Below are 22,408 nucleotides of genomic sequence, written 5' to 3'. Positions count from 1 at the left end.
AGTTCCTCCACTTCTATTCGGTGTGCATTTTCATTTGAGATGTGCAAGTGACCATCTCTGTAAAGGCCAATTTCAGTTGCCAAATTTTATATAGACTGTATTTTCTGGTCTTGTCAAAACCAGCATAAAAGTAATGCACTCTTTCAGCTTTCAACCACTAGATGGTAGCTAACTACTATCGGTAATCACCCATAGTGAAAGAAACCTCTTTGCCAAAGCTGTGCAGTATAACACTATCAAAAAAATCTTTTGACACTCTGTAATGAGCTTTCATAATTCCTAAACTAATATTATTAAATATTTTGATCTAAAAAGTTTTCCTCTAATGCAGTTTTTTCTGTGCTTCATGGTTTTACTGACCTGCATAGTGGTGATTTACCTGAAATCTGGCTTACTGGTTTGTAAGGTGCTGAACATAGTCAAGGCTATCCAGAGACACACTACAGGCTAATATTAATCTGAGAATGCTGAGTTATAACACAAGATTGCATATCCTACTTAATGTATGTATTACATTATTAAAAAGAATGCAACTTCACACTGGATCTTACACTCTTGGAGCATTTGTGGTCAGATCACAGATCTTATTGTGGATCACCAGTAAAATAAGGGGTAAAAGAGCAGTGTTATTTTTTGTGGTGGTTATTTTGTTTGTTTGTTTGGGGTTGTTTTGGGTTTTTTTTTCCAAATTATAAAAATGTTTTTGTAAATCTTTGCTGATGATACAGAACTGAGAAGAACTGAGAGGAGTGGCTGGTACTCCAGAGTGCTGTGCTGTCGTTCAAAAGGATCTGGACAGGTTGTAGAGGAACCTAATGAAGTTCAGCAAAGGCAAGTGCAGGGTCCTGCTCCTGGGGAGGAATAACCCCATGCGCTAGTACAGGCTGGAGGCTGACCTGCTGGAGAGTAGCTCTGCGTGTGGAGAGGGACCTGGGGGGTCATGATGGCCAATGAGCTGGCCATGAGCCAGCAACATGCCCTTGTGGCCAATGGTATTCTGGCATGCGTCAGGAAGAGCACTGCCAGCAGGCAGTGGAGGTGATCCTCCCTCTCTAATCAGCTCTGATGAGGCCTGTGCCCAGTTCTGTGTTCACCAGCACAAGAGAGAAATGAAGCTCCTGGAGCAAGTGCAGTGAAGGACTACAAGAATGGTTAAGGGTCTGGAGCACCTCTCCTGTGAGGAAAGGCTAAGGGAGCTGGTCTGTTCAGCCTAATGAAGGGGGGATCTAATCAAGGTACATAAGTGTCTGATGGGAGAGTGTCAAGATGATGGAGCCAGTCTTCTTGGTGAAGTCAGATGGTAGAATGAGAGGCAATGGGCATAAACTAAACCACAGGGAGCTGCACCTGGAAATGAGGAAGAACTTCTTTACTGTGAGGGTGACTGAGGGTTGGAAGAGGTTACCCAGAGAGGCTGTGGAATCTCCTTCCCTGGAGATGCTCAAGAGCCATCTGGACACAATCCTGAGCGATGTAGTCTAGGCGACCCTGCTTGAACTGGGAGATTTGGCCTAGATGACCCCCAGTGGTCCCTTGCAGCCTCAGCCATTCTGTGATTCTGTATGTGTTAAATCTGATACTGTGACAAAACAAGGAGTCCTCGTTAAGTTATTGATTACATGACCTTGCCTCAGTAAGAACTGTTCTGTTCAAAAATCTTTAAAATGAACCTGGATTATTTGGCCTGTTACACTATTCATTTTACATCTACACTTGTAGATGTAAAAAAAATTCCTAAAGTGGTATTTTTATAGGAGTTTCAGCAGTTACCAGCTATGCCAAACTGAAGGCTGAGCATTATTTGTTTTTGTAGCTTGTAAGGCAAAGCAGCAATGCAGGCAATAAGTCTTGCATATGGCTGCCGACCTAAAAGTTGCTGCTTAGCTTTCTGGGTTGGTTGTATTAATGGTGTGCTAAAATGGCTTTGCTGGAAGTCTGGCTTTTGACTGGAGGACAACAGTGACCTGGCAATGGCAGTAAAGTATTGTCTCAACCACTTCATTGACTTCAGTTTTCCTTTTTTTAACACATAATGAGGTGGAAGACCACAGGAAGTTGCTTTCCATAAACATCAAAAATCTTTCCATGACTCTAAGCAAGATCAGCATATCATCTAGCACTGTAGATGCAGTCTACTTAAAAGGCTCTTGCTGAGAGCTGACTGAGGATGTATTACAGCTGTAAAGAGGGTTTCTGTGTAAGTTAATGATTTGTGATTATTTGATATTAACACATATATGGGTCTACTTCACAGGTTAAATTATTCCCTGTTATGATTCCCAGTCATTTTAATTTTGCCAGCCTCTGAATTAATGTAAAATGCCACATTCCAAATTACTTAAATGTCTGAGATTTCTGGAGTTTGTTGAAGACTATTTGTTTTTGCAGATGATAAATGAGCTGACAGCTCTGCTGGGCTTGCCACCCACAAACAAGAAAGATGTAGTTGAAGATTTGAAGGTTGAGGGAATCTTTGACTTCAGTGATAATGTGGTTGTGGAGCTTAAAAAACCTGAGAGAACTGAGCAAGACAACCAGTAGGGTCACAAATTAGACCTCAGGCCAGCAGATTATTGACTTCCTCAGGGACCTGCTAGGCAGGATCCCATGAAGGACTAGAGGGTTGGACTAGATTATTTCCAGAGGCCATTTCCAACCTTAATGATTCTGTGGTTCCCTAGAGGGAAACAGGACTGAGGAAAACTGTTTGATCTGCAAAAACAACGTCCTTGAAACAAGGATGGGCCATTCAATGTGCAGAAGAAAGAGCAGGCCTTGTAGAAGGCCAGCATGGGTGATCACAGAGACCCTGTCTCAGCTCAAACATGCAGCTTTAACAGAAGATAGAATCAGGAGGATTCCCAGGAGGAATATAGAGACAATGCCTCAATGTGCAGAGGTAGAGTTAAGAAAGCTAAAGCTCAGCTGCAGTTCAAACTTTGTGAGGAGGTTGAAGAGAAATGAGAATGGCTTTTCTAAGTACACTGACAGCAAAAGAAGGCTGGGGTGCTATTCAAACAAACCTGGACAGGCTTAAGAAATGGACCGACTGGAACCTCAAGAAACATCATGAAAGCCAATGCTAATTCCTACAGTAAGGATGGAATAACCCTGTATGACAGGACAGGCCAGTGGCCAACTTGTTAGATAGAAGATTTACAGAGAAGGACTAAAGGATTCTGTTCCACACCAAGTTGTGCTAGTAATGTATATCACAGCAAAGAATGCTGATCACAGATAGGACTTAAATAGCCAGTAGTTTAATACAGCAAGTTTAGCAGCGGGTCATCAAGATCATTAGAAGGCCAGGGTATGATGTATGCGAAGATACTTAGAGCACTGGGTTTGTCAGCCCTAGGAAGAAAAAAGGCTAAGGGGAGATCTTGTTGCAGCCAACAAGGAGGATAGAGAGAGGACAGAGCTGAACTTTTAATGAAGGTGAATGGTAATAAGAGCTAACATACACAAGCTGGAGCATAGGAGATTGCGCTTAGATGGCAACAATCTTTGTGTTGGGTGGTCAAACACTGTTATAATGCCCAAGAGGTTGTGGAATCTCTATCCTTTCAGATATTCAAAACTTGACTGCACACATCTCTGAGCCTACAATTGGACTTGCTCTGAGCAGAAGACTGGACTAGACTCCCAGAGATCTCTTTAAACCCACACAATTTTGTGGTTCTGTAAGTTAGATGCTTTGGCTTTACATCATTTTATGAAAAAGCTCCAGAATCTTAGGGGTTCTTTGGGAGATTTATTTAAATTTATTTTGTTCCTTGTTCTTTTATTTTTTTTTTTTTTAATTTTTTTTTTTTTTTTTTAAAGAGCTTTTATTGGTGCATGGCGAAGTTCAGTCTGTTTGGCTGAGTTTTAAATCAGAAATCACATACATCTGGCAAAAGAGTATATAATTCCTCCATGTTCTGAATATATCCAGGATTTCACCGTATGTGTAATATTTAATAGCATGTTTAAGGGTTCAGAAAAAGCTATGGGTGTTTACTTTTGCATTAAATGCAATTTTTTCAGTCTTTCTCTTTCAAACATGTATACACAATCAGATTTGACTAGTAGGTGGGGAAAATTGTATGGAAAAATTAGATAATGTGGGGAAAATGGTTTTTACTCATGAGATTTTTATCAACACTGAGGTTGTCAAGTGATTTTAGCCATGATTCACATTGGTACGAGTGGAAGCAGAAATATTTAGGGGCATATTAAGCCTGAAATAGCTGTAAAATGTCTTGTTTTTCTTGTTCCTAATATTGGATCATTAGTTTGTTTTTCTTGTCATTTTCAAGAGGACATCAGATAAGATTCTGTCACAGAAATGGAAAAAAATAAGGCTATTTTAAGAAGAAAAAACTTAACATTCCTTGCTGGAAAAAAAAAAGTATTAAGTAACCATTGTGTAACTGAAAAATAGCTGAGACTGAGTGTGTTGGTATAAAAATATGAATAGAAAACTTGGTAATTTAGTAGTCTGTAGGTAAAAGCTATTTGAAAGCTGCTTGACCGTTGTTGCTATATATTTAAACAGTCATCTCTGATAAGGAAAAAGATGTCTATTGACATGAGGATTACTTAAGAAGGCTAAACACAAATCAGATAAGCAGTTATAAAATTGACTTTTGCAAATGGTTATGTTGCCCTTCAACGTGATGAATTTTATTGAGTGGTGTTTGTATGTAAACAATATCACCTTAACAACACTGTGCCTGGTAGCAGTAATTTTCAACTCCTAATCTATAGGCAGTAAATTCTGATGGTTAGAGGCTTCTAGTTTCTAAAGGAGTCCAATTGAGTTTTCAAGTAATTTAAATGCAAATTAGAACTGAATTTTAAAGACAGAGCTAAAGTTAATAGTTGTTGACTTTTTAGGGCCTTCCTGTATTTTTCTAGAGTTGTTTTGGTGTTCCTACAGATGAGGAATGAAACAAATGAGAACAAAAGGTTGAGGGAAAAGCACAAAAAGATGAATCAAGAAGCTTGCTCCACGGTTTAAGGCTTATTGCTGAAAAACAGTACTTGATGCTTGTATCGAATAGTACAATGTTTAGAGCTGGAAGAAAGCAGCTTTGGAAACAGAGCATTGGCAGAGTTATAAAGGTAAGAAAAACTGAACGTTGGACTAGGTCAAGAGTAGTAACTGTATACTTTGAATAAAAGTGTGAATTGAGGCAGCAGGGGGTGTAAAAAATGGATAAACTTTGTCTTTTAAAGCAAAACATATTTTGGGACATGTATTTGTCATGAGAGGTAGGGTTTTTTGTGTAATTGGTCTTATAAGTTAATTGCTAGAGTATCAATCAAGGCTTTGAAAACTAGGTTTGCATTTGGACACACCTATGAATTTGACTACTGGTACTTGTATCTTGTCCAGATTGTGCACTGTTCTGGTAATAGTATAATTCCACAAACGTTAGACCAGTACAATAAAGATCTTGATGCTAGATCTGCCAACAAAACAGGGGTGGGCTCTGCCACCAAGGAAAACTGATGTTTATCTTCATTCTTTCCATACTTGTAAAATGGAAATGGAATTTTGAGGACCCTATGTAGCACTAGGAACCGGTGATAAAATATAGAAGCTGTTAAGACCCTTAGGCTAATTTTAAAAGCTGGTTATTTGAACAAGTTGTTCCTGAGTTAATGCAATGTTATAACAAATGGGAAAGCTCTGCTTGATTTTTGAGACTTAAGAGCTAGCTAAGGTACCTGCCCTAATTCTGTAGGGTATTTGCTTTTTGGAGAGGAGTCAATAAAAAGGTGTGTGTCTGCTGAAAACTCAGGGTGCTTGGAAAGTGTAAAAAAATTTTTAGTTTTCTTTTGCAGGGAAATCCAAGAGCAATGCTTAGGCAATATAAAACATTAAAGTTAAATGAGAGACAAGTTAAACGAGAGACAGAGGAATGCCATGTTGATTAAATAGATTTTGGGTAAGACAGTAAATTAACAGTAACACACTCTTACTTTTTAACTCTTTTACTATTGAACTTCCCAGTAAAATTCAAGCGTGTTGCTCATCCATAAGGCTTTGGTCTGAGTGTGTCAGAACTCAGTAATGCACAGTATTCTGACAACCAAATGCAGCATTGCTGGATAAACTGTGTTTATCAGGAACAAGTTTTAACTTGTGCAGTTATGACTCGCATACTACACATTCATGCTAACTCTATTTAGAATGTCTGCAGACACATCAGCAACTGCCCTCTGTAATGGAAAAGTTAGCAATAGTCAATATTTGGTTTCTAAGTTGGTTGTTTCAAAGGGAGGACTCCTAAATCTCTGACTTCTGATATCTTAGTACATTCTACTTAAATATATATACTTATACACTCTTATGATAGTTAGAAAATACTTTTTTTTTTTTTTAAACAAAATGTAACTTAATCCCCATTTGTTATTTCAGATTGATGGTGTAACGATTATGGGTTTAGGAGTATGTTAAAGCGAATTTAGGAATCTTCCCTTTAATCTGCTTCAGGTGAAGATGTCTGCTGAAATTAGTTTTCTGTACAAAATTTTTTGTATTCAGGTATTAGAAATTTTAAGGCTTTATGTAACATAAACCAACTTACTTGTTATAACTAGACTAATCATCAAAAATTACTTTTCAGTTAATTAGTTTAGCTTTGGACTTGCATCTGTTGTGAGACTGTGTCATATGGCCTTTCTTACCTTTGTAACTAAGAGGGGAAAAAGAACCCCCAAACTAAATGTGGCTGTGCTGCTCTTTAAATCAAGAACTGAGGTAAAGCTGTATAATTAAAAAACTTGAACAGTCTTCCATGTATGTAAGTGAGAAAGCATTCGTCTTTTGTAACTACTGTTCCATCTGGATCCTCCTACACCATGGGATATTATGAGGAGTCTTTGTTGTATGATCTTGATCAGAATTGGTGCTGATACTTTTCAGGGTTTGCTTGTAAGTGTTACTGCATTTACTATCAACTCCTAGGATGTGAAATACGCAAAAACTCCTAGGCCATGACCACATTGCTGGTTTGAAGCAAGATGTGGGGGTAGTTAAAGTTAGTATCTTGAAGTTCAAAGACTGAATCAACCTTTGAACAGGTTGGTGAATTCCTTCACTGAAGTTCTGGTTGATACAAAAGGATTGAGGGCCTGAAATGCAGCACTATGGAAAAATCATGATGGAAACAAATCCGGAATAGAAATCTACTTGTTCCTCTATGAGCCTTTTGCTCATTTATGTCTGTCCCTTAAAGATGAGAGGGAGGGTAAGAATGAGAGGTGGAAAGCTCTACATTTTCTTGCAATTCATTCTTTGAGATTCCTAATCTTCAGTAAAGAATACCTTAAAAATTTATTCTTTTAGTGGTATGTAAATGGAAACTGATATTTTGACCAGATTCCAGTCTAGTTTGAGTGTTTTCAAATATTTAAATTAAAGACATCCTATTGAAAGCTCTGAAGGTAGATTTCTTCTACTTTTTTTGGGACAACCTAATCCTAAAAGTGAGGCAGAATTGTTTTCATATGACTGCAACAAGTGAGAAGTGGGAGTTTGTGATTGGGGAACACTTCATTTGGGGAGAAGTTCTTAGAAATGGCAGATCATCAAAATATGTAAACAAGACAGGCAGGATGTGTTCTTGAATGGCATTGTAGCGACTATCAAGAAAAATATGCATGGAAGTTGCAGTAATTGGATGTTCACTGGAACAATGCAAATGCCTTCCAGAAGTGACAATGTGATAAATGGAAGTGAATGTCTTTAATCATTATAAAATTATAGCTTTACTGTCAAGTTAAAAATTCCCTGGATTCTCTAGGTAAACTTCATTAAAATAATTTAACTAGATTTTTACAGCTTTGTGACATATTAACAGAAAGCTCTTGTTACTGGATTTAGACATCAAATATTCCATAATGCTATGTGAATAGCTACACACAGTAGCTACTGTATTTGTTATAGGGCTTGAAAGACTGCAATTAAAGGATTCAAAACATTAAAAGAACAGAAACAAACATTGGGGCGTGATTTCCCATTTTGAAAAGGTGTTCATGCTTTCAGCCTACATAAACAGCAACTTGTACAAGAAATGAAGACTATGAACATATCACAGGGCCATCCATACAGGTAGAGTTGGGGAACTGGTAACTAAGGTAGGATGAATACCTTGCATAGCAGTATATCTGAAGTTCTATACTGGAAACACAGGAGAATACAGAAATACTCTCTGTAGTTAAAGTAAAACAAAAAGAGCTTTTTGCTGGATAAAATAGAAGCTAACTAATTGGCAGAGTATTGGTTGTATTTTTCTATGTTAAAGATGCATCATCAGTTGTGCTCAAATTTCTGAAACAACAGTTTTTATGTTTCTACTGTTATAATCTAGTATAAAGCTGATTCAGCCCAAAATGGTTGCTTTTTGTGTAGGGAAAATTTCTACCCTGATTTGAGAACTTGTAGGAAAGGCCAACCCTGTGGTGATATTTCACTTTTGGGAAAGTGGTGACTGTGTTAGGGAATGACACAAGTAATATAGCATGAAGCACATGTACAAATTAATTTGCTACTGCATTCTTCAGGTGTATCTGTGTATGTTTTTCACATGGAAGAACATTTCCAATGCATTCAGCGTTTATGAAAGCATGCCAGTAATTATGAGTTTACCAAATATTTGAAAATTCCTCCAGAAAGTAGGAAAGGTATTTACATTAGGTAATAAAGTGTATTATGCAAGTCCTATTGGCTCTGCAGAAGCTTGTGAATAAATCACTTGTGCATACTTTATAGAGTTACTATATTTTTCATAATCACTGGGGAAATAAAGATTGAATTTATCACCAATGAAACATAATTCTAAATTTCTTTTGAAAATGAAATTATATTAAATCTTGTAACTCACAAGCACAATAATACCAGTAACTATTCCAGAAGGCTGTTTTGTCTATAATGTAGTGATGTGTATTACACACGGGAATTCAATTTAATTAGAAGAGTAGGCATACTGCTTGAAGAATGGTATAATAGCTATAGTTAAGCACGTTTGTAAACACTTGTGTACCTTGAGGCTTGTGGCTTGTTTTACTTCTCATTATATCAAAGAGATAATATATGAAACCTTAGTTTCCTCCAGCAGCATCTTTTTTTATTAGAGAATGCTTACAATATCTTTCACAAATAACAAAGATGGGTCCAAATCCTGTCTTGATGGTCATACGTGACTAGACTTGAAAACCTGGGACTAAGGGCTTAGAGTGTTGAAGATAACTTGCAGAATGACAGAGCTGTACCTGCAAAATACATTTCTCCTCCTCCCCTCACCAACCACCCCCAACGCTTTCAACAAATAATATTGCAGAAAAGACTGATGATAGAAATTTTGTGTTACAGCTGAAAATAGAACACGGGGAGTCAACTATAAAATCATAACAGGGGTAGCTTTTAAAAAATCATTTGTGTGCCTTAAAAACATAAACCATAAGTATGGAGGAATGTAATAATCCTTACCTTTTAAAAGAAATTTTAGAATTTTTATTTTTGTCTTCAAAATAGATTGTGAATTATTCATTGTCCACTTTGTGTTTTGTAACAGCAAAAGCTCAACGAAGAGAGGGAGGCTAAACGTGCTCGGCTGGATGGCAGGCATGACTACTTACTGGACACCATTGCCTGTTGTGTGAATCTGGACAAAGCAGAAGTAGAAGATGCTATTCTCGATGGCAGCCAGGTAATCTGATGAATTTGATAGTGAAGCTCATAGGGTGCTTTAGAATTGATATTACCATACTCAATGAGATATTTAACAGACTTCATGTCTTAGATTACTCTAGTTTTCTCATTAAAAAGAAAAATATTTCTCAGCAGTTTGTAATTAAGTTGAACAAAAGCATCCTTACTTTCAAGACCTATTGTAACCATATTGATTTTGAAATTGATTAGATATTTTGCTTTCTAGTGGTTATAGTTAGTACAGTAGATTCTGTGACTGTGTTTCATGCTGGATCCACAGCATGAAGTTTCTCGGTCTTTGAATACACAGTACATAGAGATTCAACAGTTCTGTCCACAGCAGGCTGCATGTTCTTGCTGTTTCTATCAAGCTGCCACCAGCATTTGTGAGACTATGTGGTGATATAGTTTAGGAAATCAGAGGGAAACTACTTGACAATTAGAATGGCTAAATGATCTGACTGACTACATTAGGATTAATGCAGTGGATTAACATATTGAGTAGTATATTGAAGAAACAATACATCAAAGTTGATAAGCATCATATGCAATGGAGATACTTTTTTTTATTTGAAAATAAATAATTATTTTTTTTTAAACTGTGGTAGATGGCAAGTATATCCTGTTTTACTCCCCAACACTAAAGTAAACATGGTTGTGGTTATTTTTCTCTTGTATTCTCTTTCCATTTGTGTACCTTTAGTTTATGTATTCCTATTTCAGTGTTAATTTTGTTGAGAAACTGAAGACAGTCCTGTGGAAGACTACCAAGATAGTGAGGGACATAAGGCATGTAAACTATTAGAAAAAGGAGAATCACAGATTGGGGGGCAGCCAAATAGTAGCCTGCAGTTGCTTGAAGAGTATTTACAAAGATGATAGAGCTGAAATCTTCTCAGCAGTTGCAGATAACATGACAAAAGCAATAACCACAACTTGCAAAATGGACATTGAGACCCTTCTTCACCAGAGGGGTAATGCAGCATGGGAACAGGTTACTCAAGTGAGTTGTGGAATTCAACCTTGAGGTTTCTGGGACCCAGCCTAGGCAAAGCTCTAAATGACCTGAGCTGCTGTTGACAATATAAGAGGCTGGCCTTGAGATCTCCCAGAGGTCCCTTCCAACATTCCTGTGACTCCATGTGATATAGGGAAATAAACTGTGCAGAACACTGTCACACGATATAAAAAGTGTACTAGAATACAGCAATTAACTTTCTTCCTTGGCCTATACATGTAATTCCTGGACTGTACTACCAATACATGTTTCAAGGATGCTTGTTGACAGCCTTAAATTGATGGAGAACTGAAATTGTCCTGATGCTTATAGTATAAATAAATAAAGTTTTCCTCTCTTGCTACGATATGGAATAATTGCAGCTGTGTGTTTTCTGCTTTCAGCCAGTTAGGTGAATGGCAGTAAGAATAACATGAGTGAAGGACTTGAGGGAGGTGCTGCTGCACTTCAGTAAATAAAGAAATGTCCTGTGCCCTCAATTTAAGAAATGACACATAGCATGTAGAATGTGGTTTCAGTGAACTGAAATAAGGTCTGGCTATATTTGTGTTCATCATGGAAAAATTTAAATGATTCCATTAAGTTAGTGTGTGCTGCCAAAGTATGAGGCAAAGCAGTTTTTTGGGGGGTAGTAACTGGGCCTGATATAACTTTATTATTGAATAATGTTAATGCAATGAGTATTTGTCAGCCCTTTATGTTAAAAATCTGAGCAAGTTAAACTTTCCATAGTGGGCATGCTATGCATAATTATCTCAACATCATCTCAAATAGATAGAGCGCATCGACAAATTCCTGGCCCCTGGTGGTCTGCGTTATCTGATGTTCTACTATCAAGATGTGGAGACGATGGATACAGGTAAACAAACTTGGGTTCTCCAGCAGCATGTAATAGTTGTGCTGAGCAAGTATGCAAGGAAAAAGCAACTACTAAAGTTCTTATAAACTGGGGCTTAAGGCAGATCAAGTTTGGTCATACTGGGACATCGATTCTGGTTCATGAAATGAGGATTGACAAAATTACTGAAGTTTGTCAGTGCACTTCTGCATATTGCTTGTATGCAGCAGCAAGGTACTTCCTTGTGAACCCAGCAACTCTTGCCTGGGGGGCTGGACAATGGTTCTCAATAGTCAAAAGATGACTTTAATGCAAGGTGAACAGTGACAGGTGCTCTGCCCCCACCCAGTCATGCCACCAGTCTTCCCTAGAACCCCTCCACGTTTCTCAGCACATGACCATCCATCCAGGTGGTCCTGCTACAAATGGCCCCAGGAGGCCTGCAGTATGTGTAGGGCCATTATCCTAGAATTCCTTTTTGCTCATATCCCCTTTCCTTTTCCAGTGTCCCCATGTTACCACACTTGGGGAAAGCCTATAGGATGGGGATGGGGACTTATGGGTGGCCACCTGATCCAAAATAGGAATCTCTGGGCACATGGTCACATGCCTGAAAGAAGAAAGGGTAAGGGACCTGTCACTTTTTGCGATTTTTGGGATGTTGTCCTTTAACAACTGGTATCAGCAAGTCACTTTTTGATCTTTCTGTTGTTGCAGTGTCTCACTGAGATGTGTATGTGTGCAATTTTACTCTAAGGGAACATTACCAAACTGGTATCAGAGAAGTAACATGGCCAAAAACACAATTTAAGATAATTATTGCTTCCTCCCTTCCACCTCAACCTAAGACACTGCTACTTTTGGTGACTCTTTACAAGTGTTACCAACAGCCTAAATATGGGAGCAGAATATTCAGTGATCCTGAACTTTTGCTTAGAAGGAATAGAAAAGAAGTAAATTAATAGAAATGAAAAGCTTTTGACGTGAGAATGACAAAATTAGATTAAACAGTTCTTACTGTGCTGTGAGGACTCTGGATGCTGCATGCTGTGAGTGGGTAGTCCCATGGGGAGGTTCCCGGGGGCTGGGACTCAAGAGATACACGAATGGTGACTGGTTTTTTTAGAAAACTTTTCTTTGAATAAATAATCAGTGGGTTTTAAATGTTTCTTTTATTTGAATCTACAGAGCACTTTGGCTTTCCGGGAGCAGGAATGAACTCTCATTTGACAAAGAAAAAGAAACCTAAAGTATTTGTGACGGAGGGAAAAGAAGTTGCTCTAACTGGTGTATGCATTTTCTTCATTAGATCTAGTCTTTTCAAACACATCACAATTGAGAATATCTATCAGGTAAGTCAGTGACTGCTGATCACTGTACATAATCTTGTTTAAAGTTAATTTTCATCTTACGGTATTTGCTTTCGGTATGTAACATGACAGCCTTTGACATGGAGGAATGAGCAAAAGGACACAGTTTGGCTATGTGAAACACAGGACAAAACAGGAGGGGAAGGGAAAAACCCCAACATTATCTAGCAGTTGCAACTTGAAGCGTATCATTGCTATGAAGAAATGATGCTAAGGAAGAAAATTTATTATAATACAGAGTGACAAAGAGTAATTAGTCAATACCTAAATAATAAGCTGTTAAGTCTCCATAAGTGCTAGCAAATAAATTAAAAAAACCAAGCAAGAATCGTTATGTTTTTGAGAGTGTATATGCAAATTATATATAAACAAGATTTTACTGGTGAAAGACTCCTTAAATCTATGACAGTCTGAAGTGAACAAAGGTGGATCAAGTGCTGCAGTAGCAAGGAGCACAGAGTAAAATATAGGGAATCTCACAGATGTAGTTTATCAGAGTGCTAAAAGAATGGTGGGCTAACTGAGAAATTAGTGTCATGGAAAACTTTCAATGCACTTTAAAATAGGGGCTTTCAAGTGCAACCTCTAAACCAGCAAGTTTTAACTTCCCCCGTCTCTTCTAGGGGGGGAAAAACCCAAACCAAAATCTCTTTAAAAGTGTATTTTGCCCCAAAAAGCAAGAAATAGAAGAGCAAAGGGTGGGTGAGCTGGTGTCATCATCAGATTATTATGATTTTTACACATGTATGCTTTAAAGTTTTATGCTAAGTTCTTAATTTTTGTTTTTTATGATTTTGAAAGGCCTGGCTTAGATTTTAGCCAGTTATATACTATTTAACATTAGAAGATTTTTTTGCTTATTAATAATGCTTGCAAGCTGGTATTTGCAAATGGAAGATGTGTAAACCGAACTTCTTTACAATTAATGATATAGCCCTTGCTGATAGTAAAGAATACCTTAAAGCTAGGAAAGACAAGTTGAAAAGTAAAACTGGTATGTCTGAGAACGCATCTGATACGTGACACTTGTATTCAAGTTTTTGTTCAATTATGTTGCTGAAAAAAAATCATGTGGTACCTTCTAATGAAGCAAAATATGGCTGGCAGATTCATGTAATTTACCTCAGAAGTCATAAGAGTCATTTTCAGAATGTCTAAAAAGCAGATGTTCTGCGCGTTGTTCTCTCAAACTGGATAAAGGTATTCTTTTTGGACCAAAATCTTTGGGCAGCTGCTAGTCAGGTTTAATTGTAGTTCATAATTCCTCTGGTATTTAAGCCTTTTAAATGAATTGATCTCTGCCTATATATATATGTATAAATATATATATATGTCTGAATATATTCAAAACTATAATTCTGATAGCTTTAGAAGTGGCAGACTGGAATAATTTTATTCACCCATATAAACTGAGCTTTATAAGTATATATAAGTTTATATAGTCTCATTATATTTTGAAGTGTTTTCAGATCTTCATTTCCTCAGTTTTGTATGACAAACTGTGACCCTGTGCAAACATTGCAGCCCCTGTTAGCAAGAATTGTGCTGCTGGTGGTTGAAGAGCACTTGTGATTTTTGAGGTGATGAAGGCAATAAGACAGGAATAAATACAGTGATGGCAAAATTTTGTTTTCTATTTTAACTTGTACTGTGTTTCTTCTACAGGAAGTAAATTTTAATATGATGAATGTAGGTCGAGATGGCTTACTAAAAAGTGTTGAGCAGTTGATATTGGAAATCTTCATTCCAGGCTTACAGACTATGGACCGTGACTGGGTTGAACTTGTTGAACCTCAACTAGCTTCCAGTATTAAGCAGAACTTCCTTTATTCCCTTGAAGCATTTGTTAGTGTGCTATCAGGAACTCAGCAAAGTCTGTTAGAAAAGGTAGTATGTTCATGTGGCAAATAGATATTGAGCTAGCTGCAGAATGTCTCTTCTCTGGAGCACTTGAATTAACTGCTATTGTAGAATACTCCTAAAAATTGCTTTTGTTAAACTGGACAAAAACAACCCTTTTGTTTGTTGTCGTCAGTTTTATGTTGATCCGTGGCTTGAACAATTCTGCAGGTGCTTCTATTCTTGTTTGCTCTGGTGCCATTAACTATTAAAGCTATTAATTACTTGACTCTCCAATGGCTGTGGCCACTCTTAAACCAAGAATGATTAATGCGTGACAACCAGTTGCTTTAACTGTTGATTTCTACTCAGTCTTTGTGAAGGAAAGAGCATGAGTGCACAAGGTGCCAGGTTGGTGAATTCTCCAGATTCTGGCATCCAGTTCTGGCTCAAACCAGTTTAATTTAAACTGAAGTGGGAATATTAAGTGGGGCAATCAGTTACTTTTTAAAGTTCCTGGCTTATTTGTTATGAACATTTCAGCATTTCAGGATTTTTTAACCTGTGTTTTAGGTCAGTCTGAAGAATTGTGAAACGTATGATCTGAAAACTCTAAGAGGACCTTCAGATTACTTGATGGTTGCTAACAGCACAGATGCTTTGGAAAAAATACAAGTCTGCGTGAAAGGATGGATCAAACAAATTGAACAGGTGATAATACTGGACAATTGTAAAATATGACATATTAGCAGCTGATGAGTTTAATCCTGTAGGTGCATAGCTACCTTTCTATATAATTAGATGTGATCAATCCCTGTATTTTAAAGTATTGTTGGCATTTCGTGTGCTTTTACTTCTGAATGAGAAAATTATTGAGAGATTTTTCCATCTACTGATAAATAGAGCATACACTTGTCTTTGGAAGCTTAGACTCTATTTTTGATAATCATCTACTCTTAAAGTAGAAAACAGTGATTCTCAGTGGACTTAATGAAACAAAAGGAGCACAATAATTCAGTGAACACTATTCTCAGTGGTCAAAATCGTACTTGAAACATACTTTGCAGGTTATTTGCAGAAAATGTAATTGTCTGTAACAGTGCCCTCGAGATACTACTACATCTTTAACTCAGAACTAAAAAGGCCAAGCAAAATTAAGGTCTCTTATGTGAGGTAGTGGCTGAGCTGAGTAATTTATTGCGGGAGGTTAATACTGGAAGTTAAATTATGAATTAATCCATGGTACCCATGCAAATAAAAACTATTAACATCACTCAATAATATTACTGTATGATAAAAGGTCCTTGCAGAAAATGATCAGTTGAGAAAGGAAGCTGATGACCTTGGACCACGAGCAGAGCTTGATTATTGGAAAAAGAGATTGTCGAAATTCAACTACCTTACAGACCAGCTGAAGAGTCCAGATGTGAAGGCAGTGCTTGGAGTACTTACCGCTGCTAAATCCAAACTGCTCAAGGTTTCTATTTTGACTTATGATAAATGTAAAGACTAGAAATGCTCTGTATATTGTAGTTCATTTTGGTGATGTGTGTAACATTGCTGGTGGGGAAAATATTGAAGCATTTTTGGCTTCTGTTTTCTTTGTCCTTTCGTATTCCTCATCTTGAGTAGATAAAATTTGAATCTAGTTTAATTTATTGGAAAAGACTGAAAATCCCATTTGTCTAAAGGCTGATAATGTTCTGCATCCACATGGTTCAACAGAAATAAATACTTATAAATCTTTGAAAAGTTGATTATTAAATCAGAAAATGGATTTAATGAATTGGGTATTTAATGAGAAGAAAAAAAAAACCTCATTTTTTAAACTACTTTCTCATGTTGTTACAGTGTCTGTCAAAACTGCTTGTGGAGTCATAACTTCTCACATTGACATAACAAAGTTAAAATCACAAATAGAAAAATACGTGAATAACAAAAAATGAGAGACATGAGACAAATACAGTTGTATGTTCATCACTCCATCAAGCAAAAATAGTTAACAGATAATGTCTGTATATTTTAGAGCAGCTTGTCTTGATGCTGCTACTGACATAACTTGTTGAGCTGAGTGGTCTAAAGTAACTTTATTTTCACAGTCAAATACTTGAAGCAAAACAAAGTGCTCCTCACTTTGGGTAAACAAGCAACTATCAAGTAACAGATCTGTGCTTTCGAAATGTGTTTAAAGGCTAATAACAAAACAGTGATCTCAAAACAGTTTTTCTGATATGTGTGGGTTTATTTCTTTTTCCCAACTTTTTATTCTTAGAACTGGCGAGCGTTGGATATTCGCATCACAGATGTAGCAAATGAAGCTAAAGATAATGTGAAGTATCTCTATTCTCTGGAAAAATATTATGACCCATTATACAACAGTGATCCTGTAAGCAGAACTTTTTAATTATTAACATAAATCTCTTGAGGCTAATAAAATTAATGTATTTTGTAGGATCAGTTTGGTAATTACATACACAGCATTTGAGGTATGCATCTTCAGCTTGACACTTTTTTCTGTTGCGCTGAAAGTGGCCTGGTGGGATTTCTGACTACAAAATAAAGTACTTATTGTTTTCTTGCTGTGGTATCTATGCTGCGTTTGGTCTGATGATGAGACTGGATTCTGTGCTATGGGAGGAAGTGAAATCTTTGATATTTAAGAAAAAAAAAAAAAGGGTGTTTGTATATATGAACCTAGTGCTATGCTAAAGACAAAAGCTGGGCTTTTGTCTTTGTGTTGGTGGCCAGGTCATGCTTAGCCGAACATCTATAAGGCAATTTTCAGCTACTTGGGTTAGGAAAACATAAATATAATTATGTAAATATTCAGGTGTAAATATAAATGACCTCCTTGTAACATAGTAACAGGACATTACAAGCATAACAAGCAGTCAACAAAACCAGCCAACCTAAAACACAGGGTAGGAGGAAGGATTCTTACAATCCCATTATAGGCTAACGTAGGTGGAAAATTATTGCTTTTATTAAAACTCATTTTTCAACTGACTGTGTCTTTATAATCAGAGACACATGAAGAGTAGCTATGAAGATTCAAAGCTTTGACCATCCCAGCTACCTTCCTTTCTCTCTCCACACTTTTCCCAAAGCGAAATTGCTTCCAAACAGTGCTCTGGGCAACCATGGTATGGCTCTGTTTGTTTGCACTTACTGCATGGTATTAGAACAGTGTGTTCTTTCAGTGTTTTCCAATAAGATATTTGAGTCTCTCTCATGAAAGTTTGGGTATAGTACCCATAGAAACCATAGTTATAGTAAATATGCTTGCTACTGGCACTGTGCAGGGTCTTGATCTGCTTTGTACTCCCCATACTGGCTTTTACCAAGGAGGAAGCAGTGCCAACTTCAGAGATGTTTAGTTTTGAGGAGAGTGTAGAACTTGGGGTGGAAGCCATTGAGGTATGGAGTGTGTACCTTTTCCTTACTGTTATTTACCTGTAAAATGTTGAGAACCGGTTTGTCAGTAGAGTAAAACTGACATTGTTTTGAAATTCAGAAGTGAGGAGGAGCTGTCTCAAAAATCTTTGGCCTATTCATGGGCTGAAGACAGGATTGCTGGGCTCTTGAAATGATGCTTCTCTTCAAAGTATTTAGCAAAAAGCATTTCTCTTGTACAGATGAGTTACTGAAAACCATACAGGGTATTGAGAATTAAAATGGGTGTGGTGGATTAACCTTGGCTATGGCCCAAGCACTCTCTCATTCCCCCTCCTCAACAGGATGGGGGGAGAATATAGTACGAAAAAGCTCATCAAAGTTTTTCCAAAGACAAGAGGGATCATTTACCTATTATAATCACGGGCGAAACAAATTGACTTGGGACAAAGTTACTCAATTTATTGACAGTTAAAATGGATTTGGATAGTGAGAAACAAAGACAAAAATTAAAACCACATCTCCCCACCACTTCACCCCTCAACTCCTGACTTCTTTTCCTCCTCCTCTGAGCAGCACAAGGGGATGGGGACTGGAGGGCTGCAGTCAGCCTGTACGGCTCCTCATCCTACACTTTTCCCTGCTGTGGCCTGGGGGCCCTCAGGGCTCGCAGGGCTGTTTCTCACTCCGCTTCCCTCAGCCCTGGCTGCGGGGCAGCGTTTTGCCCTTCCTTACCTAGGCTTCCCACGAGGTGCCCACCTGTGGCTGAGGGGCTCAGCTCTGCCTTGCGGTGGGGCTGTTGAAGATGGCTGGAACCAGCCTCTCCTCACAAGGGCTGCCCCTCTTGCCAGCACCTGGGCACCTGCACCCCAAACAATGGCCTAGAAGGTCACCTTGTCCCAGGCATTTCATTTACTCTATAAAATTTGTTACGATCTAAATGCCACTACTACTATAGGACTTTCACTATAGAAAGTTGTTTGTATTTCCTTTATTCAAATGAGCACTATGAGGCTTAATGTAATTTTTTGGGGTCTATTTATATGCAAGCTTAGATCAGGTTTAGCAAAAGAGCGTACAAACATGCTATTTTTGGAGAAAATAAGTGGTACTTTTGGAGAGGCCTTTGTCTTTATCAAATTTCACTTGTTACCAGAACTCTTCCAGCCAAAAGTAGTGAAAATTTTTCCCTAAAATGGAATTGTAGATGTTGGAGGGTGAAGTAGGACAGGCAGTTCTGCAGGAGAGGCCCAGGGAAACAGAGGCAGAAACGTTAAGGAGACCATGTTCCCAATGCTCCTGTGTTCTCTAGGTGTTGAGCTAATGTATGGCAACAGAAGTACTCAGTACGGAAGTACTACAGTTCAGACTCTGTGTTTCTTTCCAGGTGTCCATGGTGGATGCTATTCCAGGACTCATAAATGCAATACAAATGATTCAGAGCATCTCTCAGTATTACAATACATCTGACAAGATATCTTCGCTGTTTGTGAAGGTTGGTTGCTATAGCGTGAAAGGAAATTTTCAGGGAATTTTGTGTGTGTTGTTGCTTGAGTGAGAGACAGAATACATAAAGGGAGCAAGCAATTGAAGAGGCAGCATTTCGGTCAATTTAGTGCTGCTTTTCGAATGTATAGAGAATTAGAAATAGTGATAAAACTAGTTCAAAGCTACAATTTATATCATTGTCTGTAATTTGGAGTTGTAAGAATTTTTTCAGACTTCTTGAAGATCCAGGGCTATTCTCAACCCTGACATGAACTGGTTGAAGAACTTCTTCTTACAATGAGTTTTGTCTGTGGTGAATTGTTTTTCATAGCCCTTAAACCTCCATATGATTGCATAAAAAAGGCAATGCAGTTGGAAGAACAACCTATTCTTTAATGATCATAGTCTCTCAATTTTACCTTTGCTTTCAGGAGTGTTTATTTTCAGTCTTACGACTTCATAGTTCTCAGTGTCATTTCAAGGTTGGTGCAAAGTGTTTAGGTTAAAGATGAGCATAGTTAATCAACAACATTTTGATGGTGTAATGGTCTGGGGGCTTGATATTGCAAAGGGGACAGTCTGTCTGTGTGGCTGGTGTTCAGTATTGCTGTTTTGCGGGCTTTAGGCCAGTGGAGTCAAAGGCATGGGATGAGACTGAAAGAAGGGCAATTTCTGCTTTGTCTTGAAATGTTTATTTCACAAGATTAAAATTGGTTTTAGGTGACCAATCAAATGATTGCAGCATGTAAATCTTACATTACAAACAACAATACGGCCACCATCTGGAATCAACCTCAGGAGAGTATTATGGAAAAGCTACAAGCAGCCATTAGACTTAAACAGGTAGGTGGAAGAGCACATGGAAAACAGCATATAAGGAGATTTAGGAGCACGTGATTAGGAAAACTTTATTTTATACAAGGAAGCAATGTTATAATGTCTGAAAATGGAGCAACTGAAAACACGCTTTGGAACTGGAGCATTTATGTTATGGCTAACGGAATTTAGACCAGTGTCTGTTTCTCTTCCAGAAACAGGAGTTCAATGGTTAGCTTAACTTAACTATGCTTCTTATTTGAGAATTACGTGGATTGTCATGCCTGAGTTTCTTTAGAAAGTTTCTTCTTACATGATGAAGATGGATGTGTGATAGAAATGAAAACAGAGTGAGTTACTGAGCTGAATGTATTTCAAAGATATGTGGATAAGCTATACCTTTAGAAAGGCCAATTCAGTGAACTAAGAATTCAGCTGTTCAGGTTGCATCCAGTCAGAACATCTTCTGTTTCAATTTATGCCCGTTGTCTTTTGGCCTCTGTCTATTTGTTACTTTGAAGAGCCTAGTTCTGTCTTTTTGATAACCTTCCTGTAGATTTCAGAAGGTTCATATTAGCATTTCTTTGTTCTTACTTTTTGATTCTTTAACAGTATGTGCTTGGAGGACTAGAATTTTATCTTGATGCTTTCTGAAGAAGCAAACTTACATGCTTGTAGTATAAATCAGTGTAAATTTATATGATGTCTTATCATCAGCATATATTTCTATAAACATATAGCGAATGATTCAGTTCCTGCATTAAAATATGGTGAAGGATTAGTTTTTTATTTCAGTCCTGTTAGTTCCAAAAGCTTTCAGAAAATCAATAAATTAAAATTTAAAATTTGAATCACTAACAACTTTAGGAAACTCTGGGCTCTTTATATTAATATTTCCAAGTGGAATTATTCATATGTATTTTTGATAGATAAATAATGAACATTGTATTTTAAAGATAATTTTCTTGAAAGAAACCATTTCAAGCAAATCTGTTGAATATGAAACCTGCATGTGGGAAGAATTTAATTTTAACATATCTGAAGTAAGGTTTGTGCTCAGTTAAGAATGCAGAATGAAAACTGGAAGCTGCTATGGAGCAGCTTTCTAACTTTAGAAGGGTTTTCGTTCTGGAAAGAGATTTGGGAGAATTTGAAACATTATTACTCAATAAAACTGCTTAGCACACAATCATTATTTTCAGTCTTTGAAAACTGAAATCTGGGTTGTCATCCTGGATATTCAGTAAACATATCAAGCCCTTCTATAAAATAGAGGGAACAGAATTTCACGCTAGCTAAGGATGGAATGTACAAATACATAAATGTGCAGTTCATTGATTTGATAAAATGTGTGATCCTGTAATAGTATTGTTGGATTAGTTTTCAGAGACAAATCCTGCTACTGAGTTTATAGTTCTCATGATTGTTTATTGATGAAAATTCTGCTTGCTATCAGTAGAATATCTGTCTGCATAAAGTGTTCTACCTAATGATAGTGCCCTTTATTATATTCTCAATTTTTTTTTTTTTTTTTTTATTAATTCCTTGTCTTCAGGAGTATCAGAATTGTTTTCACAAGGTAAAAGAGAAATTGGAACAAAATCCAACTGAAAGACAGTTTGCTTTCAGTGAGGTGTATATCTTTGGAAAATTTGAAAGCTTTCATCGACGTCTGGTAAAGATTATACATGTTTTCAATACTGTGAAAACCTACTCAGTTCTACAGGAGTCTAAGATAGCGGGATTGGAAGGAATGATCACAAAATATGAGGTACACAGTAAATTTTGGATATCCTGTCAGTCTGACTTGAACTTTAAACAGCAAATAATTATGAAAATTAGAAAAGTTTTTATCAAGAGAAAAATTAAGTCTAAGTTGTGCTAAAATTACCAAGTAGTAATTAGCGATGTAACTCTGTGATTGCTGGGGAAGTAAGCAG

The 22,408-nt window shown here is 37.3% G+C and overlaps 1 protein-coding gene across 1 annotated transcript in view; it reads left to right on the top strand.

Moving 5' to 3' along the window:
* Positions 1-943: 943 nt before the first annotated feature.
* Positions 944-22,408, top strand: part of DNAH5 (dynein axonemal heavy chain 5) — a 121,958-nt gene continuing 100,493 nt past the window's right edge. The window contains exons 1-12 of the mRNA XM_030478857.1: positions 944-1,006; positions 2,389-2,537; positions 9,566-9,704; positions 11,499-11,583; positions 12,751-12,914; positions 14,598-14,819; positions 15,345-15,482; positions 16,072-16,248; positions 17,044-17,157; positions 19,552-19,659; positions 20,373-20,495; positions 22,024-22,239. Of these exons, the coding sequence (XP_030334717.1) occupies positions 944-1,006; positions 2,389-2,537; positions 9,566-9,704; positions 11,499-11,583; positions 12,751-12,914; positions 14,598-14,819; positions 15,345-15,482; positions 16,072-16,248; positions 17,044-17,157; positions 19,552-19,659; positions 20,373-20,495; positions 22,024-22,239 (1,698 nt within the window). The remainder of the gene's footprint in view (positions 1,007-2,388; positions 2,538-9,565; positions 9,705-11,498; positions 11,584-12,750; positions 12,915-14,597; positions 14,820-15,344; positions 15,483-16,071; positions 16,249-17,043; positions 17,158-19,551; positions 19,660-20,372; positions 20,496-22,023; positions 22,240-22,408) is intronic.

The sequence above is a fragment of the Strigops habroptila genome, chromosome 1, assembly GCF_004027225.2.
Source record: "Strigops habroptila isolate Jane chromosome 1, bStrHab1.2.pri, whole genome shotgun sequence".
NCBI lineage: Eukaryota > Metazoa > Chordata > Aves > Psittaciformes > Psittacidae > Strigops > Strigops habroptila.
Note: the sequence above shows the minus strand (reverse complement) of the source record. Positions and strands in the feature narration are given on the sequence as shown.